This window comes from Monodelphis domestica, chromosome 3, assembly GCF_027887165.1.
Source record: "Monodelphis domestica isolate mMonDom1 chromosome 3, mMonDom1.pri, whole genome shotgun sequence".
NCBI classification, from domain to species: Eukaryota; Metazoa; Chordata; class Mammalia; order Didelphimorphia; family Didelphidae; genus Monodelphis; species Monodelphis domestica.
The window spans coordinates 26411570-26429661 of record NC_077229.1 but is presented as its reverse complement, the minus strand read 5'-3'; the positions used below and the strand labels follow the sequence as shown (position 1 = coordinate 26429661).

The 18092-nt window shown below is 43.3% G+C and overlaps 1 protein-coding gene across 1 annotated transcript in view; it reads left to right on the top strand.

Moving 5' to 3' along the window:
• The window catches only part of LOC100010514 (unconventional myosin-XVIIIb), a 204375-nt gene that overhangs the window by 38135 nt on the left and 148148 nt on the right, over positions 1-18092 (top strand). Inside the window, exon 7 of the mRNA XM_056821572.1 lies at positions 1667-1819. Coding sequence (XP_056677550.1) covers positions 1667-1819 — 153 coding nt within the window. The remainder of the gene's footprint in view (positions 1-1666; positions 1820-18092) is intronic.

Genomic DNA, 18092 nt, shown 5'->3' with positions numbered 1-18092 from the left:
CTTGGGTTGGCCTCGTTGGAGTGGGCCGATTTCTCCAGCTTAAAATTCACAATCTCATTTTCAGAAGCCAGACTGTTCCATGGGTGCTTGCTCCCCTCACCATGCCACCTGCAAAAGAATGTCAGCCTCACAGTGGAAAAGATGGCAGCAGCCAACACAAGCCAACATAGACCTGAACAACATCCCCAACAAGTGGTCTTCCTCCAAGGGAAGAGACCCCCCCTTCCTCCTCCTCCTCCTATTGTGTCCCACTGGGGTCCTCTCTCATTGCAAGAATGTTTAAATTGCCCTCCTTGAAGCTTCCCTCCAGGAATCCTGGGGCCAAGTAGAACAAGGCTAATCTTTCCTCTAGTGAACCAAATGAAAATTATAGGCCTCCCTCATCTCTGCAAATGGCCCAGAAGATTGTCCCCAAGGACAGAAAACCATGTAGCAGCCTGGTGTCTGCTGGTGGATTATTATGGCGTGAATTAAGCTGATTTCTTTTCTGTAGCGTGCCGAGGATTGCCATAAGGATTGGGATCACATGACGTAGGATTCAGAGTTCAGAAGGGTCTCGGGTCATTCGGTCCACCAGTCCCCTTATCCTTTTTAATGGAACCTCCCCAAAAGCCCCCCAAAACAATGCCGGAGCTCAGAGAAGTGGCTTGCCCCAGGGACTAAGTAGCCATCCACACTAGCAATTATACCACGTTGCTATTCTGGGGTAAAGTGTTTTAGACCTTATATTCAGGGCTCTTCACAACCGAGTACAGCTGGACTACTAAATGTTCCTTTACCATTCCATAGCCCACTTCCAGGCACTTGAACAGTGATTTTGGTCCTCTGTTCTCATCATGCCCAAAATGCCATCCTTAGTTCCATCTCTCAAAATCTTTTCTTCATTCAGTTCTCAGTTCAGGTGTCATCTCCTCCAGGAAGTCTTTCCTGACCTTTTACCTCAAAGTACTTCATAATTATGTACCCGTGTACATGTTTTAGAGCAGCTAGGTGCACACAGTGGATAGAGCACCAGGTCTGGAGTCAGGAAGATTCATCTTCCTGAGTTCAAACCCAGCCTTGGACACTTACTGGCTGTGTGACCCTGAGTGAGTCACTTAACCCTGTTTGTCTCTGTTTCTTCATCTGTCAAATGAGGTGGAGAAGGAAACGGCAAACCAGTCCAGTATCTTTGCTAAGAAAACCCAAAATGGGGTCACAAAGAGCCAGATATGAATGAAAAATGACTGAACAAGTCAATGTTCTTGAGGGCAAAGACTATTTAATATAGGATTTTATTTTTTATTTAAAATTTAAAAAAAATATTTTAAAATACAGGATTTTAGATTCAGAGCTAGAAAGGACCTTGGATATCTCCTATCACCACCCACTCAGTTGCCTTCTGAGGACACTGAGTCAGAAGAGGCCTAAGTGATTTGCTCATGGTCCATGGCTACTAAGGAAATAGACTTGGGATTCCAAACAAGGTGTCCTAATGACAAACCTAGCGCTTGCCCCACTGCTTCATTCATATCTCTGTATTCCCAGGTATGCATATCAGGCCTTTAATAAGTGATTTTGAGAATCTGGGATAAATGATCACCATGGGCCAAAGCACTGCTTAAATATGAACCTCTAGTCCCTCTTGCCTCCATGCAAGGCTAACTTGTACTCCTTGGGTCTCCAGATTGGCCATCGAGACTTTGATGTGGAAAAACGTCTCCGCCGTGACCTGAGGAGAACTCACGCTCTCCTGTCTGATGTTCAGTTTCTCCTGACGAACATTGAGGACTCCCAGACAATAGTTAATAAAGAAGAGCTGGAGAAGGTTCACAAGAAGGTAAGACATCCTGGGCTTCTGGGCCATTCTCCTCACCCTCTACATAGATGATCTGGACAAAGCAATGGAGAGTACCCTCATCAAATGTGCAGATGATTCAAAGCTGGGGAAAATGGCCAACGTGTTAGATTGTAGAGTCCAGATCCCAAAAGATCTTGTCAGGCTGGAGTCATAGACTGAATAAAGTACAATGAAATTTATTAAGATTTAAAAAAAACACTCTGTGGGGAGGTTGGGATGGGACAAAAATGACAATTCATGTGAAAATGGGGGCTTTGCTATAGGTCATGAAACCATCAATGATGAACTGGAAGGGACCTTAGAAGCCATCTAGTTTAACACTCATTTTACAAGTCAGGAAACTGAGACTCTCATTGCTTCAAGGTACTTTAGGACTTTTCTCAAGGCCACATAGACAAATGGCAGCTCAAAGAGTCACCAAGATGATATGGTGACCAAGATTTCAGATGGCATCTTGGGCTATATAACTAGAGTCAAAGGTTCCAGGATGACCAAGGTGAAGGTGAGGATTCCACTGTCCTCTGTCCTTGTCAGTCCAGTCTGGAGTACTGTGCTCAGTGCTGGGCCCCATAAACTAAAATATACCCAAGTGAAGATGGTGAGGCAGTGGGGAACAATGGAAAGAGAACTAAGGAGCCAACCAATCCTGCCTTTGTGGATTATTGCCTGTGTCACCTTGGGCAAACTGCTTAGCCTCAGTTGGATCATCTGGAAAAGAAGACAGTTGTCTGGCTGTCAACACACAAAAAAGAGTCAGGGAGGGAGTTAGTGGGAGAACTTGGAGTGGAGGCATGATGTTTCGTGGAGTTAAAACCAACCTGAACTTCTGATGGGATATGGAGAGTCATGTGGGATGCTCTGAAAAATTCTGAGTCCTCTATAAAGGAAGGTTGGGGAAGAGGTTATTGGTTCCCCCTCCAATGCTCCAGTCAGAGGAGAGACACAACTAAGGGAGTCAAGGAGATGTTGAGTATCAAACACTGAGTCAGTATGGTGGTGAGACTGAATTCAGGTGATCAGCTTATGCTGTTTTGTTCTGTGTGTATTTGCGTACATGTGTGTGTATGTATGTGTGTATGTGTATGTGTGAGAGAGAGAGACAGAGACAGAGAGAGATCAGTGAAGTCAAGACAAGCAGAGTTGCTGATGAAAAATAGGGTTTCCTAGGTTATTGGGGAGAGGGGAAGGAGTTAGCTGAGTGTCCTCAATTATTCCCATGGTTCTTTTATCTCATTGATCAACCGTTCCCTGTGATGATGATGATGCAAATAGCAACCACTCATGCCTTGCCTTGCTAGGTAGCACTTATCTGTGTCCTCCTACAGAATCCTCAGAGGAAGTCCATCCAATGCTGAGTGGGGGAAGGGGAAAAAACCTTCCTAACAATTTGAATAATCTGAAAATGGAATAGAGGAACTCGTCAGGGGTCAAATTCACCATCACTGGAACATGACAAGAAATCTGGGTTGTGGAAGGAATTCAACAATAGTGTGAGTGATTGGACTCAGCTCTTCCATTTCCAAGATCCTCTGAGCCAAAGACAGTCCTCAGAAACTTGGGGACAAATTGTACTCAGAGGCAGGAGGCACAATAGGTGGTTGATGAGACAGGACACTGTGAAATTTGGAACTGGTTCTTGTCAATTGGTTATTGGCATGCTGATGGAGAATGTTGGAGTGGAGCATCAGCTCTGTAGTGCAGAATCCTCTGGGACCATAGATTTAGAAGAAGAAGAGATACAGTCGGCTTATTTACCTAGAGCCACTCAATAGTGTGGCTGATTTGGGATTCAGATTTAAGTCTCAACTCCAAAGTCAAAGCTATGCCCATTGCGTCACTTCTTTATTTCTTGATTCAGAGTGAAAGATCAAGCTTTAAATTGTGACTGCATTTTACTTCCTAGGTGAACATGGGAAAGTCACTTCCTTCCTGGGATTAAGTTTTCTCAACCGAGAAGTTTGGAGTTTGGATTAAAATATCTCCAGCTTTAATAGTCTATGAATCCATGGAGTCTAGTTGGTTTGGTCCATAGATTCTTCTTTCCTATATATAGAAACACTGAAGCCATCTTTTTAATTAAATGAACTTAATTAGCATGAGATATTCTAGTCTTGCCTCTGTCAGAGACTGGTTGGGACAGAGGGCATCCCAGGGAACTCTATAAGGTTTTAGATTGTAGAATAAGTGCTGACTTCCATTGGTAGAGGGAGTTTGCTCCCTGGGAACTCCCAGCACCCATCAAATTACATGAGAATACATTGAACTTGATTTATTATTCTCTCACTCTTCTTCTTTTAGTCCCCCACCTTCTCCACTCTATCTTGACAATTCTTCCCATCTCCCTTCATGGGCTCCTGGGATGCCTGTGAACATCCCCCTTTGTTTTTCAACCTTCCTCTCCCTTTAATAGAAACCTGCCATCTCCTTGTAGATCCTTCCTGCTCAGTAGCCCTCTGAGCTGGCTCTAGATGGCGTTTGGCCTGGCTCATTTAGAGGCATGGAAATCTTTTCCCTCTCTCCTTCCTCTTCATTTCCTATTCCTCTTCCTTCCCTCTTAGGTCCTTCTGTCCTATTATTACTTTCTTTTCCCTTTCCTCCTCTCATTTTTCCTCTTTTCTCCTCCTCTGCTTGTTCTTCTCTATCCTTCTTCTCTTTCTCCTTCCTTTCCATCTTCTTCCTGAATCATGATGTAATGGAAGGAGTGGTAGATTTATAGCCGGAGACCTCAGTCTCTACCACTTACCATCTGCTTGACCTTGGCAACTCATTTCAAGTTTCTTGTCCTCAGTTTCCTCCTCTGTAAAATGAATGGAGTTGAATTAGATTCTCTTTCAGCTCACCTCAGAATCTTCCACCTTGACTCAGTCTTAGGGTCAACTTGTTTAAATTAGAGTCTTGAACCAGATAGTCTCTGAAGACTTTGTGAAATGCTTTATAAATCTTTTATCACTAAATAACTTCAGATCTTATCACCAAGGTCTTCTCTAACTCTAAAAATCAGAGGTTCATGGATCTGTAATTAGAAGGAACCCCAGAGGCCATCTAGCCTGACCCCCCCTTATTTTACAAGGGAGGAAACTGATTTTCCTCCTCATCTGGTTCCTCTTGTCCTCCTTGTCAACCTTCCTTTCACTCTATATCCCTCTCTCTTCTTCCTTGTACCTTTCACACTCATCAGTGGAACAGGTGCTGCCTCCTCTCCCTTGGTTCAGGATGGCACTAAGCCTTGCCTGTCAGGGCCAGGCTGCTGCCATCTCTACATACAGCCCCAGGATGTAGCCAGCCTTGGCAGCTACATTCATCACTGCCCAGCTCTAATGCGAACTGGTTCATCAGGGGTCTAATTAATAATTAAATAGAGAGAGAGTAAGCTGCCTGAGCTGCCTGCCTTGCCCAGAAGCATTTCTCCCCCTGCAGTAAGGCAGAGGTGGTGAACTGCATCAGGAAACAAACAGGGCTAGAATTAGATGGAAGGCAAAGAGCCCTGTATTGGAAATCCAAGGACCTTGGCTTGAATCCAGGACCTGCAGCTTGCTGGATTCAAATCCTGCCTCTGATGGTGATTTACCTGGTAAATGGGGAAAGTCACTTCATAGCCTTGGCCTGCCTCAGTTTTCAAACCTGTAAAATGAGGGGCTTAGACTAGAGTAGGAGGTACAGTGACATGATTGAACTTGTACTTCAAGAAAATCATTTCAGTGATTGAATAGAGAAGGGATCCTAATGGAGAGATACCTGAGGCAGGCAGACCCACCAGCAGCTATTGCAGTAGTCCAGATTTAAGGAGGAGATAAAGGCCTGAACCATGGTGGAGGTGGCGTCAGAGGAGAGGAGGAGACAGAATTGGGAAGATGCTGCACCAGTGAAATTGGTGAGAGATGCTGAAGAGATGAAATTGATAGGCTTTGGCACCATATTGGATCTGGGGAATGAGAGAGATTGAGGAGTCCAGGATGATTCTTAGGTTGTAAGTCGGAGGGACTAGGAGGAGGGTCATGCCCTCAACAGTAATGAGAAAAGTAGGAGGTGGGGAGGGCTTAAGGAGAATGGTAATGAGTTCTATTTGGTCATACTAAGTTTTAAAAATGTCAACTGAACACCCAATTGGAAATAGCTGAAAAGCATAGGTAATAATGATAATAATAAATAAAAGAGCAATAACTACCATTTATACAGTGCTTACTATATGCTAAACTCTGTGCTAATTACAAATATTATATTATTTCATTTGATACAACAGCTCTGGAGGGGGGGTAAATACGATTATTATGCTCCTTTTACAGATGAGGAAACTGAGGCAGAAGCAGGTAAGTGACTTGTCTAAGGTCACACAGTTACTAAGTGTCTGAGGCTAATTTGAGCTCTGATCTTACTGACTTCAGGCCCCAAACTATCTACTATGCTACGCAACCCACATAGTTGGACTTCTACACTGGCACTCTTTTTTTCTGTATTGATATCTGGGATCCCCCTATGGGCAATTGATGTCATCTATTCTAACCTCATTTTACAGATAAGGAAACTGAGATTCAGAGAATGGACATAACTAGAGAGGCCGGAGAAAGGAAGTGACATGAACTATATAGACCATTCTTTATTTCACTTCCTGCATCTCACATGTACCAATGGTAACTTAAGCTTGACTTGGGACAGCCAGGGGGGTCTGTCAGTTGTTTCTTATTTGTCACTTGCTAGCACATGTCTGTCATAGGCCATCCTCCTTAACACTTAAGCCTTAAGTAGGGGTGTAGACATTCCTGGTTGCTAGGATTTTAAAGACTAATCAGGGTGGAGAAAATCTAAAATTCACAATCCCCCTTCCCACACCTTGGGCATAACATAGGCAGAATTTTAATCCAGGGACTTGAATGCTTCACATTAGCATTCCAAATTTACAAATCCATTAGGTTGATGGCAGGGCCCTCCTCTGGGACTGCTCTGCTCCTTTATAAGCTAATCATAGGGACAGTGGAAACCATCTAGTCCAATCCTCTGTCTTCCTTCTGCCCATTTTAGTAGAGGAAGAAATGGCTCAAGACTGAGAAAGCAGCTCATCAGATCCCATAGCAGGTGGGAAGAAGTAGCAGAGCTAGTCTTACCCCCCAAATTGTCCAATTCTCTTTTTGCACCTAACCTCTCCTTCCCAAGAGATGTGTGAAAAGAAAAAGCTGCATTGTGTAGGCATTATTCAAGGGCAAACATATATGGTTAAAACTGTCTTCTGGGAAATTCTGTTCCTTCATGAAAGTGACTTGAGGGGAAACAGAGGCCCTGCTCTGGTCACTGGAACTTCAAAGGCTTCATCCTCTCCTCTTCTGGGGTCCATCAGAAGGAATTCACAGCTTTTTCTTTGGGCTTTGATCATCATGGAAATAGCCAAGAGGACCTCAGGCTGGTGGAGAAAGGGTCAGGGGACAGCTTGCTCTTGTTTCCAAGGACACATCTCTTGGATTCGAGAGACGGTGGGAATTGAAGGAAGCAGGGCTCTGAGGTGGGCAAACAGGGAGGTTTCCTCAACAGAAAGAGAAGGGAAGAAGGCCCTGGCTCTTCCTAAGGCTCTAATAAACATGAGGAGAATGAGGGTGATGGTGATAATGATGGTGATGATGATGCCATGTTGTGTTTGTAGTATTTCCCAATCCCTGCTCAGCCTGAATCCATTCCAACCAATTCTACAAGCATTAATTAATTAAAGCATTTAAACAATTAATTAATTATTGATCAGTTTACTTCTTTATGCAAAGCAAGAGACCATGATGCAGTGAAAAGAGAGAGGCAGCCTTACAGCATTGAAGACCAGTGTTTAATGCCTTGGTGCCCATTGGCTGTGTGACCCTTTCCCAACTGTCCATAAGCCTAGTGCCTTCCCTTGAGAATAATCTCAGATGGATCCTGTCTATATCTTGTTATGGCCATAGTTCACTTAAGTTCTGTTCTGCACAAGTATATTAAGTATCTGCCCAGTACCAGGCATTGGGTGGGGTGCTGAGGAGTCAAAGACAAAAGAAAAGCTTTTCCTTCTGGTTGGGGGATGCAACGTGGGTGCAGATCATCAATGATCATAATATCATTTCTCTCTTGCTTTAAAATTTGAAATGGCTTCCACATGTTATTTCATCCTTATAATGCCCTTGTGAAATAGATGCTAATATTATTGAGGAGTAATATCTCTGGTATGGAGGGCTTGTTGTGCCCTCCTAGGGCAGCTCTCCAGTCTCTGACCCTCACCTGACACCCAGCTCTCACTTGTGGCTCCCAGTAGCTGCTAGCATGCAGCAGCGGCCACACCCCGGGCAACAGCTTCGACAGGCCGGCTAAACCTTGTGAGGGTAGCCATCAGGTCATTGACCCCTGGTGAACCAGGGCTTTGCTCACCCAGCATGTGAAGACTGCTTCGGTGGAACAGGCGGAAGAAACCAACAAGAAGGTTCAGCGGCTGAGATGGCGACGCAGCAAGGCACAGTGGAGTGCTTAGGGTGTGTTGGAGCACAAAAGACAACCCGGCCATCCAATGCAGCTGAGGAAGTCTCCAGGTATAATGACTTTGCGTGCCAATGGACCCAGGCTTCCACCGCCGAGAGAGTGGGACTGTCTCTGTGCATCGACTTTTCCACTTAAATCTTCATGCACAGGTGTCTTTGTGCACAAAAACGCATAAAGACAATCGTCATCCTCAGTTCGAGAGACAACCAACATTATTACCTCTTCGAAGATGAGAAAACTGAGTCTATGAGAGATTAAGTGACTTGCCCAGAGTCACATGGATCATTTGGGAGGGAGAGGTTAGACATTAGAGGCAGAGGCACTCTGAGGGAGGTGGAGACACTTAGAGTGGTGTCTCATTTTCTTCTCCAGCTCATTTTACATATGAGGAAACTGAGGCAAACAGGGTGAAGTGATTTGCCCAGGATCCCACAGCTAATAAGTATATGAGGTCAAATTTGAACTCAGTTCTTCCCAGTTTCAGGCTGATGTTCTTTCCACTGCTCTATCTAGCTACTCAAGCCTTATTTTACTCGGTGATAACTTGGGGAAGGGGGATGATCCATGATCGGAGCCCTAAATGAAGCTCAGGATTCTGAGAAAGTAGAAGTAGGGATAGGCATCCCAACAGGGGACACAGCTTGGGCAAAGGTGAACAAGGAGGAAATGGGGAGCAAGAATTAGGCTAATTGGGCTGAAATTTAGAATGCATAAAGATGGAGTGGTTAGAAATGTCTGGACAGGTAGGTTGGAGCTAGATAGTCTAAGGAGAGGCATCAGGAAGCCTCCAAATGAACTATTCTTCATCCTCAGAACAGATTCTTTCTTTGCCTTTTCAAGGCAGCTACCTAGGCCTGGAATGCCCACCCTCCCTCTTTGCCTCCACCTCCCAGAATGCCTGACTTTGTTCAATTCAATTCATCAAGTATACATTTCAATTTTTTGACTCTCCCAATATTTAGCATATACCTCTACATACAGTCGAATGTTTGTTGTGCCCTGTACTGGAGGGAAGCTAACAATGAGATTGTGTCTAGGGCCCAGGCCATCTTAACTGTATAATGGTGTGCCATTCCTTTCACTCTCCCAAGGCTCAGACTCCTCATCTGTAAAATGGGAATATTCTGACTGCTACCTCACAGGCACTTTGAGGGGAAAGTGTTTGGAAAGCCTTGAAATACCATGAAAATGGGGGTTGTAAGGGAAAGAGTCCTGCTTTCAAATCCTCCTCAGACACTACCTATGTGACCCAGTTCTTAGCCCAGGGACTCTACATTTGGATGTCTTGGATATCATTTAAGATCTCTGGAAAAAAACATTTTAGAGGAAGCAGAGAACAATCAAGAAAGCATTTCAGCACAGGCATTCCCCATAGGCTGACATCAGGAGTAAGTCATCCATAACCACTGTATGAGAGACAGAATGGTACAGTGGGAAGGGTTTGGAATCAGTCTCTGGGTTTGCATCTTCTCTTTATGGTTTACATGCTGGGTGACCTTGGGCACATTCTGTGTTTAAGAACCTCTCCCTGCTCTGACATTCCATAATCTAAAGCCCTTCCCAGATCTGATAATCCTGGTTCTAAGCTCTGACATCCCTTGTTCCAAGGTTCTTCTCAGCTTTCATATTCCCTGTTCTAAGTAGTCCTGATGTTCCCTGTTCTAAGGCCCCGCCAAGCTCTGACATTCTATTTTCTGAAGTCCTGAATCTCTGAATTCTTGTTTTAAGGCCTCCCAACTCCAGCTGTGACATCTCGTGTTCTAAGGCTCTTTCTTCTCAGTTCTGACATTCTTGATTCTATGGCTCCTTCTCTCTGACATTCCCTTGCTAAGGCTCTGACATTTTGTAGTCCCATGAGTTCTAGTCACTTAGTTCCTTGAGAACACACAGACAAGGGAACAAAGGAGAGGTTTGGGCTTGATTTAATGACACCTGTTCGTTAGGAACCAATTAGTAATTAATCCATGTTGAATGTCTCCAATGGAAATAAACTAATCCAGAGACATGAGCAATTCCAACAACATCCATATATAATTGAGATAATGGTTTTGCATAAATAACATCTGTGAGGAGCAGATGTTGGCACCTGGGCTGGGAAGGAAGGGTGGAAGGTGATCACTGTTTTAGAACAATTGGCCAATTTTCCACTTTCTTCTGACCCAGAAAAGGGAAAATGTCCATTTGTTCCTTTGGTACTGACCCATCTCAAGCTGCCTGGCTCTGCCAAAGTCTCCAGAAACTGCTTTTCTTCTTTCTTAGTCCCCAAAACTGGACTTGACAACATGGCAGGCATGTTGGCAGTGTTCCCGCACAGGTGGTGGGAAGGACAGGGTGGCATCTGAATAGGTTCTTGAATCACATATGAACTTGAAGGTTCTCTACCTCTCTGAACTTTTGTAATGTTGTTTAGTCATTTCAGTCATGTCTGACTCTCTGACCCTTTTAGGTTGAGCCACTAGAGTGGTTTCCCATTTCCTTCGCCAGCTCATTTTACAGATGAGGAAACTGAGGCAAATAGGGTGAAGTGACTTGCCTGAGGTCCCACAGCTAGTAAGTGTATGAAGTCAGATTTGAACTCTGTTCCTCCTAACACCAGACTCAGTGCTCTATCCACTGCTCTACCTAGCTACTCAAACGTTATTTTACTCCGTGATAAAAAAAAAAAAAAGGAGTTGGGGTAGGAGGATGGAGTCAAGTATTTGCATCTCTACATCTTGGGGGCAACACTGTGTAGTGGTCAGAACTTTAGATTTGACCACCACCTTATTGCTTTCCCTAGGTCAAATCTGTCCCCTCTCCAATCCAACTTCTACATGGTTGTCAAAGTGATATTCCTAAAGCCCAGGTCACTCTCTGCTCAAGAAGCCCAGTGACTCCCTATTGCTTCTAGAATCAGGTACAATCTCCTTTGTTTGGCATTCAAAGCCCTTTACTACCTGGCCTCAATTTACCTTTCCAATGTTATTATGATTCCTTTCAAATACTATAACCAGCCGGATTGGTCTACGTGCCACTCCTCACCCTTCAGAATCCCTGGCTTTCTTCCAAACTCAGCTCAAGTGCTCTTTTCTCTACTAGAGGCTTTCCTGACTCTCCTTTTAGCTGCTAATGCCCCACCCCATTACCTTGTATGCATATTATAGGTATTTTATATATTCTTTTATGTGCACATATTGTCTCCTCCAAAAGAAATCTAAGCTGTAGAGGGGAGGGGCAGCTAGATGGCTCTAGAGAGCAGAGATCCTAGGCTCAAATGTGGCATCAGACACTTCCTGGTTATAATCTTCTGGACAAGTCACTTAATCCTCATTGCCTGGCCCTTCCTGCTCTTCTGCCATAGAACGAATACACAGTATTGATTCTAAGATGGAAGGTAAGAATTTTGGAAAAATAAGAGTATAAGCTCAGTCAGGGCAGGCATTCGTTTTTTGTCTATGTATCCCCAGTGCTCCAGTGGCATTCATTAATTGCTTAATAAACACTTGCTTGGTGGCACAGTGGATAGAATGGAGGGCTTGGAAACTGGAGAAACCTGAATTCAAATCTAGTTCCAGATATTTATTAGCTGTATGACCCTGGGCAAGTCACTTAACTTCTGCTTCAGTTTTTTTAACTGTAAAATTGGGACAGTAGTAGCACCTGCCCCTCAGTGTTGTCATGAAGATCAAATGATGGCATATTTGTAAGTTGCTTCACATAGTGCCCAACACAGAGTAGGTGCCATATTAATGCTTCTTCCCTTGTCTTCCTTTTCCTTTGCTGATGGATTAATTGATTATTGGGAGTCATATGACCTGGGTTTTAGTCTGAGTTTAATGATTCATCTTGTTCCCTTAGACAAATCTCTTCTGTTAGCTGCTTCCTGCTCTTTAAAATTGGAGGGTTGGGTTTGTTGATTTTTAAGGTTGCTTTCATAGCATTTATGATTCTAAGATCCTTGCTCCATTGTCTGCCATTTGTCATCCATTGCTAATTATCTGTTTCTTTGTGTAATCTCCATTTCCCTTGTAAGACTGGATGCTCATTGAGGAGTGACATTAGCTTCCAGGGTTGCAGGATTTAAACCTGGAAGTTACCTTATTAGAGGTCATCTTCTACTTATCTTCCTCACAGCTGAAAGTATGGGGTTGATTCCATCTTTCTTCTGCTCAAGCATCTCCATTAACTCCCTACTGCCTCTATAATGAAGTACAAACTCAGCCTGGCATTAAAGCTCTTTATGATTTGGGTCCAGTCTCTCTTTCCAGACTTATTATACATGACTTCAAGAATGCCACAGTCCAGGCAAAATGGCCCCCTTGCTAGTTTCCGAACAACCGAATATCTCTGAATTCTTCCTTGACACAAGCCCTATCCTCTGCCTCCAATTCTCAGAATGCTCAACTCTCTTCAAAGCTAAACTCAGACATGGGCTCCTTTAGGATGTTACCATAGCCATGCCCAATTATTAGAGCTCTTTTTCTTCTCCAGTTAGGTTATATCTCTTGATCTGTGGCTGTATTGATCAACCCCCTCAACCTAGCAAACATGAGCCTCTTGAAGTTGGGGGTGTTTCTGTCCTCCCTAAATCTTCTAGTCTTCAACCTTGTATCCCAGGAGCTTAGCAGAGGTCTTAGTGCACAGTAGGTATTTAATTAATGTTTGTCGCATGAGTAACCAAGGTCAGCACCCTCATTATTTCCCAGATAAGGAAACCACCAAGACCCTGAAGGAAAGGGGAAGTGAACTGAAAAAGTTACACAAGAAGTACAGGCAGAATTGGAACCCAGGCTCCTCTGCTCCAAATCTAGCAACCTTTCTATGCCTTGTTCTTTGAATTCTAATGGAAACACATGGACCATTGAATTCATTCTTTTCCAGTGATACTCAGAAGAGAAGCCATATGCCTGAGCCCAGGGTCAGGGGCATAGTAGGTGATCCATAATCATCTCACTGATTGGTTGGTAAGGGAGAGAGAATGGAAGTGGGGTATCTTTCTGTGCAAACATGCAGTAAGGCAGTGACAAAGTTGGTTTGTCAAGTGACAGTCTTAACTCTTAACTATAAAAGAAGCAATAATACCCTTCCCTGTTTGAACCTCAGTTTACTTATTTGTAAAAGGAGGAAGTTGAATTAAATGCTCTCTAAGCTCTCTCCCAGATCTGATATTCCCTGTTCTAGGCCCTCTCCCAGCTCAGATTTTCCCTATCCTAAACCCCCTTCTAGCTCTGTCATTGTCTGTTCCAAGGTCCCTTCCAGCTCTGACATTCCCAGTTCTTAGGCCCCTCCTAGTTCTGACATCGACATCCCAAGGCCCCTCCCAGCTATTACATTCTCTGTTCTAAGATCTCTTTCAGCTCTGACATGATGTTCTAAGGCCCCTCCCAACCCTGACATGGACATCCTAAGGCCCCTCCCAGCCCTGATAGTGACATCCCCAGGCCCCTCCCAGCTCTGAAATTCCCTTGTCTTAGGCCCCTCCCAGCCCTGACATTGACATCCTAAGGCTCCTCCCAGCCCCGATATTGACATCCTTTGGCTCCTCCTAGCTCTGACATTCCCAGATCTAAAACCCCTCCCAGTTCTGATATTTTCTGCTCTAAGATCTCTTTCAGCTCTAACATTCTTTGTTCAAAGCCCCTCCTAACCTTGACATTGACATCCTAAGGCCCCTCCCAGCTCTGAAATTCCCTTGTCTTAGGCCCCTCCCAGCCCATACATTTTCTTTTCTAAGATCTCTTTTAGCTCTGACATTCCCAGTTCTTAGGCCCCTCCTGGTTCTGATATTGACATCCTAAGGCCCCTCCCAGCCCATGTTCTAAGACCCTTCCCTGCACCCACATTCTATATTGTAAGGCCTCTCCCAGCTCTCACATTTTCTCTCACCCACAGCTAAAAGTTTGCATTCTAAGTTTTCTGTCTGTTCTAACATTATCTGATCAAGTTTCAAACTGGAAGAGGGTAGGAGACAAATAAAGAGGGATGAATGCACATATATATCAATAACACCAGCTCTTATATCTACAGTGAGTTATGGTTACAGAGCACTTTCTCACCAATTTATTGAGGAATATGTCAATAAACTGTTATTAGGAACTTACATCCATTATTTCATTTGATCTTTGAAACAACCCTATAAAGTGGGCAGGATGGGCACTTTTATTCTGATTGAGGAAACAGATATTCCTTAGTCAGTCTCCTGCTCATTCACTCTGGTTCTGTTCTTCTGGAATTTTCACCTTCCTAGTTCTAGATGTTACACTTCTCTTACTGCAAGCAAAGAGCATATAACCTTCCTCCCACCCCCCACTGCCCTGCTACTACATTCCATGGGTGATATATTGAAGGTGAAGTCCCCTGCATCTTTGTCTCCTGAATTTCTGTATTCACTTCTTCCAATCTAATAACTTGCAGCATTGTTTTAAAATTTATTTCAACTAAAGTTCATTTATTAAGAGCATTCATACAAAATGCTTTATTAAGCACCGATTTTGTGCAAGTCACTCTGTTTGGTTGCTGAGGATGTAGAGCCAAAAGCCCAGTGTTCTATCCTCTAGACACCTTGAGGAATCCTGATTCTGTTATCTAGTGGGTTATGTATTTTCCCCCACCTGGTTTTGTGTCGTCTTCACATTTTCTAAGCTCACCATCTGTCTTTATCTAAGCCATTAATAAAAACAATAAATAGAAAAGTACCAAGGACAGCTCCTTGGTCACTCCCCCAGAGAACTTCCAAATTTTTATTGGGCCCTTAGTGAGTCCCCTTTGGTCCTGTCATTTGAAAATCTCCCATGACCCCTTCCTGTAGTATTATCTGGGTCATATCTCTCCATCTTTTCCACAAGAATTCCATGAGAGATTCTGAGAAATGTGTCAAAAATCTAGTTAAATTATGTGTAACACATTCTCCTCATCTACCGTATTAGTCACCCTGACAGAAAAGGGAGTGAGGTTAGTGTGCCATGATGAAGCTGTGCTGACTTTTCATGATCCCTACTTCCTTTAATAACATGTTCTTGAATTTTCTCAGGCATCAAAGTCAAACTCATTGGATAAGGTTTCAGACACCACTAGTTTCCCTTTTTTGGAAAATTGACACTGGCCTGTTGCCCTCCATCCATTCTTGACAGGCTTTCAGAGATCACTCCCAGTGGTTCAACTATCACATTGGTCTGACTTTTAAAAAAAAAAAATAATTCCTATGCAGTCCTTTTGGGTTTGATAACTTAAACTCATCAAGGGAAGTTAAATGCTCTCTTCCTTGCTTATCTTGAATTTTTAATTCCCAACTCCATATTCAGTGATGCAGCTACCCTAAAGTGGAATATTCCACCCCAGGAGGTAGTGATCTCATTTTTGTAACTTAAGGAAAATCTGGATGGCCACTTATTAGGTCCACTATAGTGTATATTCTTATTCAGGGCTAGAGATATGGATATCTGGAAATGATCAGGCTTCTGATTGGATCTCTTTGACATTCCTACATCCTCATAAGGTAGTGAAGAAAAATACTGAACTTGAAGTCAGCAAGACCTTGATTCAAATCTTACCTCAGACATTTTATTGTCTGTGTGGCTTTGTTCTCATTTTTCCTCATTTATAAAATGAACAAGTATGGCCTCTTAGGTACCTTCCAATTGTGAGCATATATCTATGTATACATAGAACTAGAAAGGATTTGAGATATCATCTACTCCAAACCCCTCATTTTAATGAGGAAACTGAGGCCTAGGAGGGTTAAAAGACTTGCCCAGGGTCACAATAGTAGTCTAACAGTGAGGATCAGATCTGGGATGAATAATGGGTTTAAGATTTCAGATCCATAAGGGAAAGAGAGCCAGAAAAGAGATCAGGGAAGGCAGTCAAAGTCTTCTGCTCTTCTTAGGTGCCTGTAGGCCCAAGGAGTACTCTGATAACAGTTCCAGCTGTGCCCAAGCCAGCTTCATAAATCATGGTCTTGTTAAGGACTGACATTTTGAATTCCAAGTGCTTCTAATCAAAAGGTGATAGAGCATCGTAAAGGATGCCACCATCATCCCTAAAGTGTAAGGCCCCTGTATGTGCCACAGGACAGTTATAGGCAGAGACAACATTCTCTGTAACTGGTTGATTCTGTCCTTGTGCTCTTAAAAGGAAATAAACAAAAATGGAGTTTCCTTTAAAGCCTGAAATGATTTATGCTCCATCCTTCACCTGGGGAACTTGCTTTCTCTTCCTATAGCCTTGTTGTTATTATTTCATAATAATAACAGCTCTGCAAAATTCCTTTCTGGCAGTTTTTATCCTCTAACGCCTCTGCATCATTGATCTTCAAAGAGTGAGGCAATATATACCATGATCCTTTGAGTCTACAGAGGTTATGTGATTTGTCTAAAGTCCCATATCTAATTCAGGATTATTACCATTATCATCCATCATCATAGTCAATATGAAAATAATGCCTATTTATACATGAAATTTATTTTGAGGTCTTCAGCACATAGAATGGCACATAGTAGGCACTTAATACTTATAGATTGATTGATTCAGGACTTTACCATTTACAGAGAATTTTCAATGCATTATTGTATTTGATTCTCACAGAAGCTCTCATGGCACTGCTTATTGGGGATTCTGCTTGTGACTGGGTGGCCCCTGAGTTCCATCACAAGTCAGTGGTTCAGTGACAGAGAGGCTGTTGAATCCTGATTGGCATCTCTTTCATGCTTGCTCCTGGCTGTCCCTTCCACTTAGGACTTTGGACTCAGCTGTTGTTTCCCCCTCTCATTCTTCCTCCCACTATGGGGTCCTTTGACCCTATTTGGTCCCCTTTTGAAATCCCCAAGGTGGTTGATTTCTCCATTCCCCACATAAACACCAAAGAGGATGAAAGGCTCAGCTGCATTTTTCCTTTTTCCCTGAGTTCATAATTGGTACAGTTTGGCACATCTTCCTCCATGGTAAAAGAAATTTAAATCACAGTGAGACCCAAGCAGATAACCCCTATGAGAGGTCCAAGCAGGTGCTTGGGGAGCTGTCATTAGCAGTAGCAACCCCTGAACACCCAGCCTTGGGGAATTGGAGATAAGGGAAGAAAAATGAGGTGCCTTGGATTGATTCAATGTTAGCATAAGTAAAGACCTGTTGATCCTTTATGTCATAGGTGATGATGAAACCCTGCATTTAGTTTTTAAAGATGGGGGATGGGAATCATGGCAACCTTCCTCCAAGTGCTTTCCTCTCCCCCTCCCAGTTATGGACATTTCCATTGCATCCTGAAGACTAACAGGGCCAGGGCTGAGGCAGGGATGGGAAAACCACTCCTTCCTTCTCTCATGAGGATGCAGATACAGCTGGGGAGACTGCCATTCTCCCTGTAATAGAGGTAGACAAATGAACTTGGGATTATCATATATGATTGGGATTATTAGTAATAATGGACAATTATAATAGCTTACATTTGTTTGGCACTCGACACTTTAAAAGATACATTCACATCCATTCTGCCACTTGAGGGTAATAACAGTTCACAGAGCTTTATGGTTTATAAATCCACATTCTATATTCCATGCTCGAAACTTCTTTCCAGCTTTAACATTTTCTGTTTTAAGGGCTCTCCCAGCTCTGACATTCCATGTTCTAAGGACTGTCAGCTCTAAAAATAAACCCTGTTTTAGGGCTCCTCTTTTCTTACTCAGGAGGTCAGTAGCGTATTTATTTTTACATTTTTTCAGAAGAAGAAACTGAGGCTCAGCTAAGTAAACTGACTTGCATCAAAAGAGCTAGTAAGATGACAATCTGAGCCTGCAAC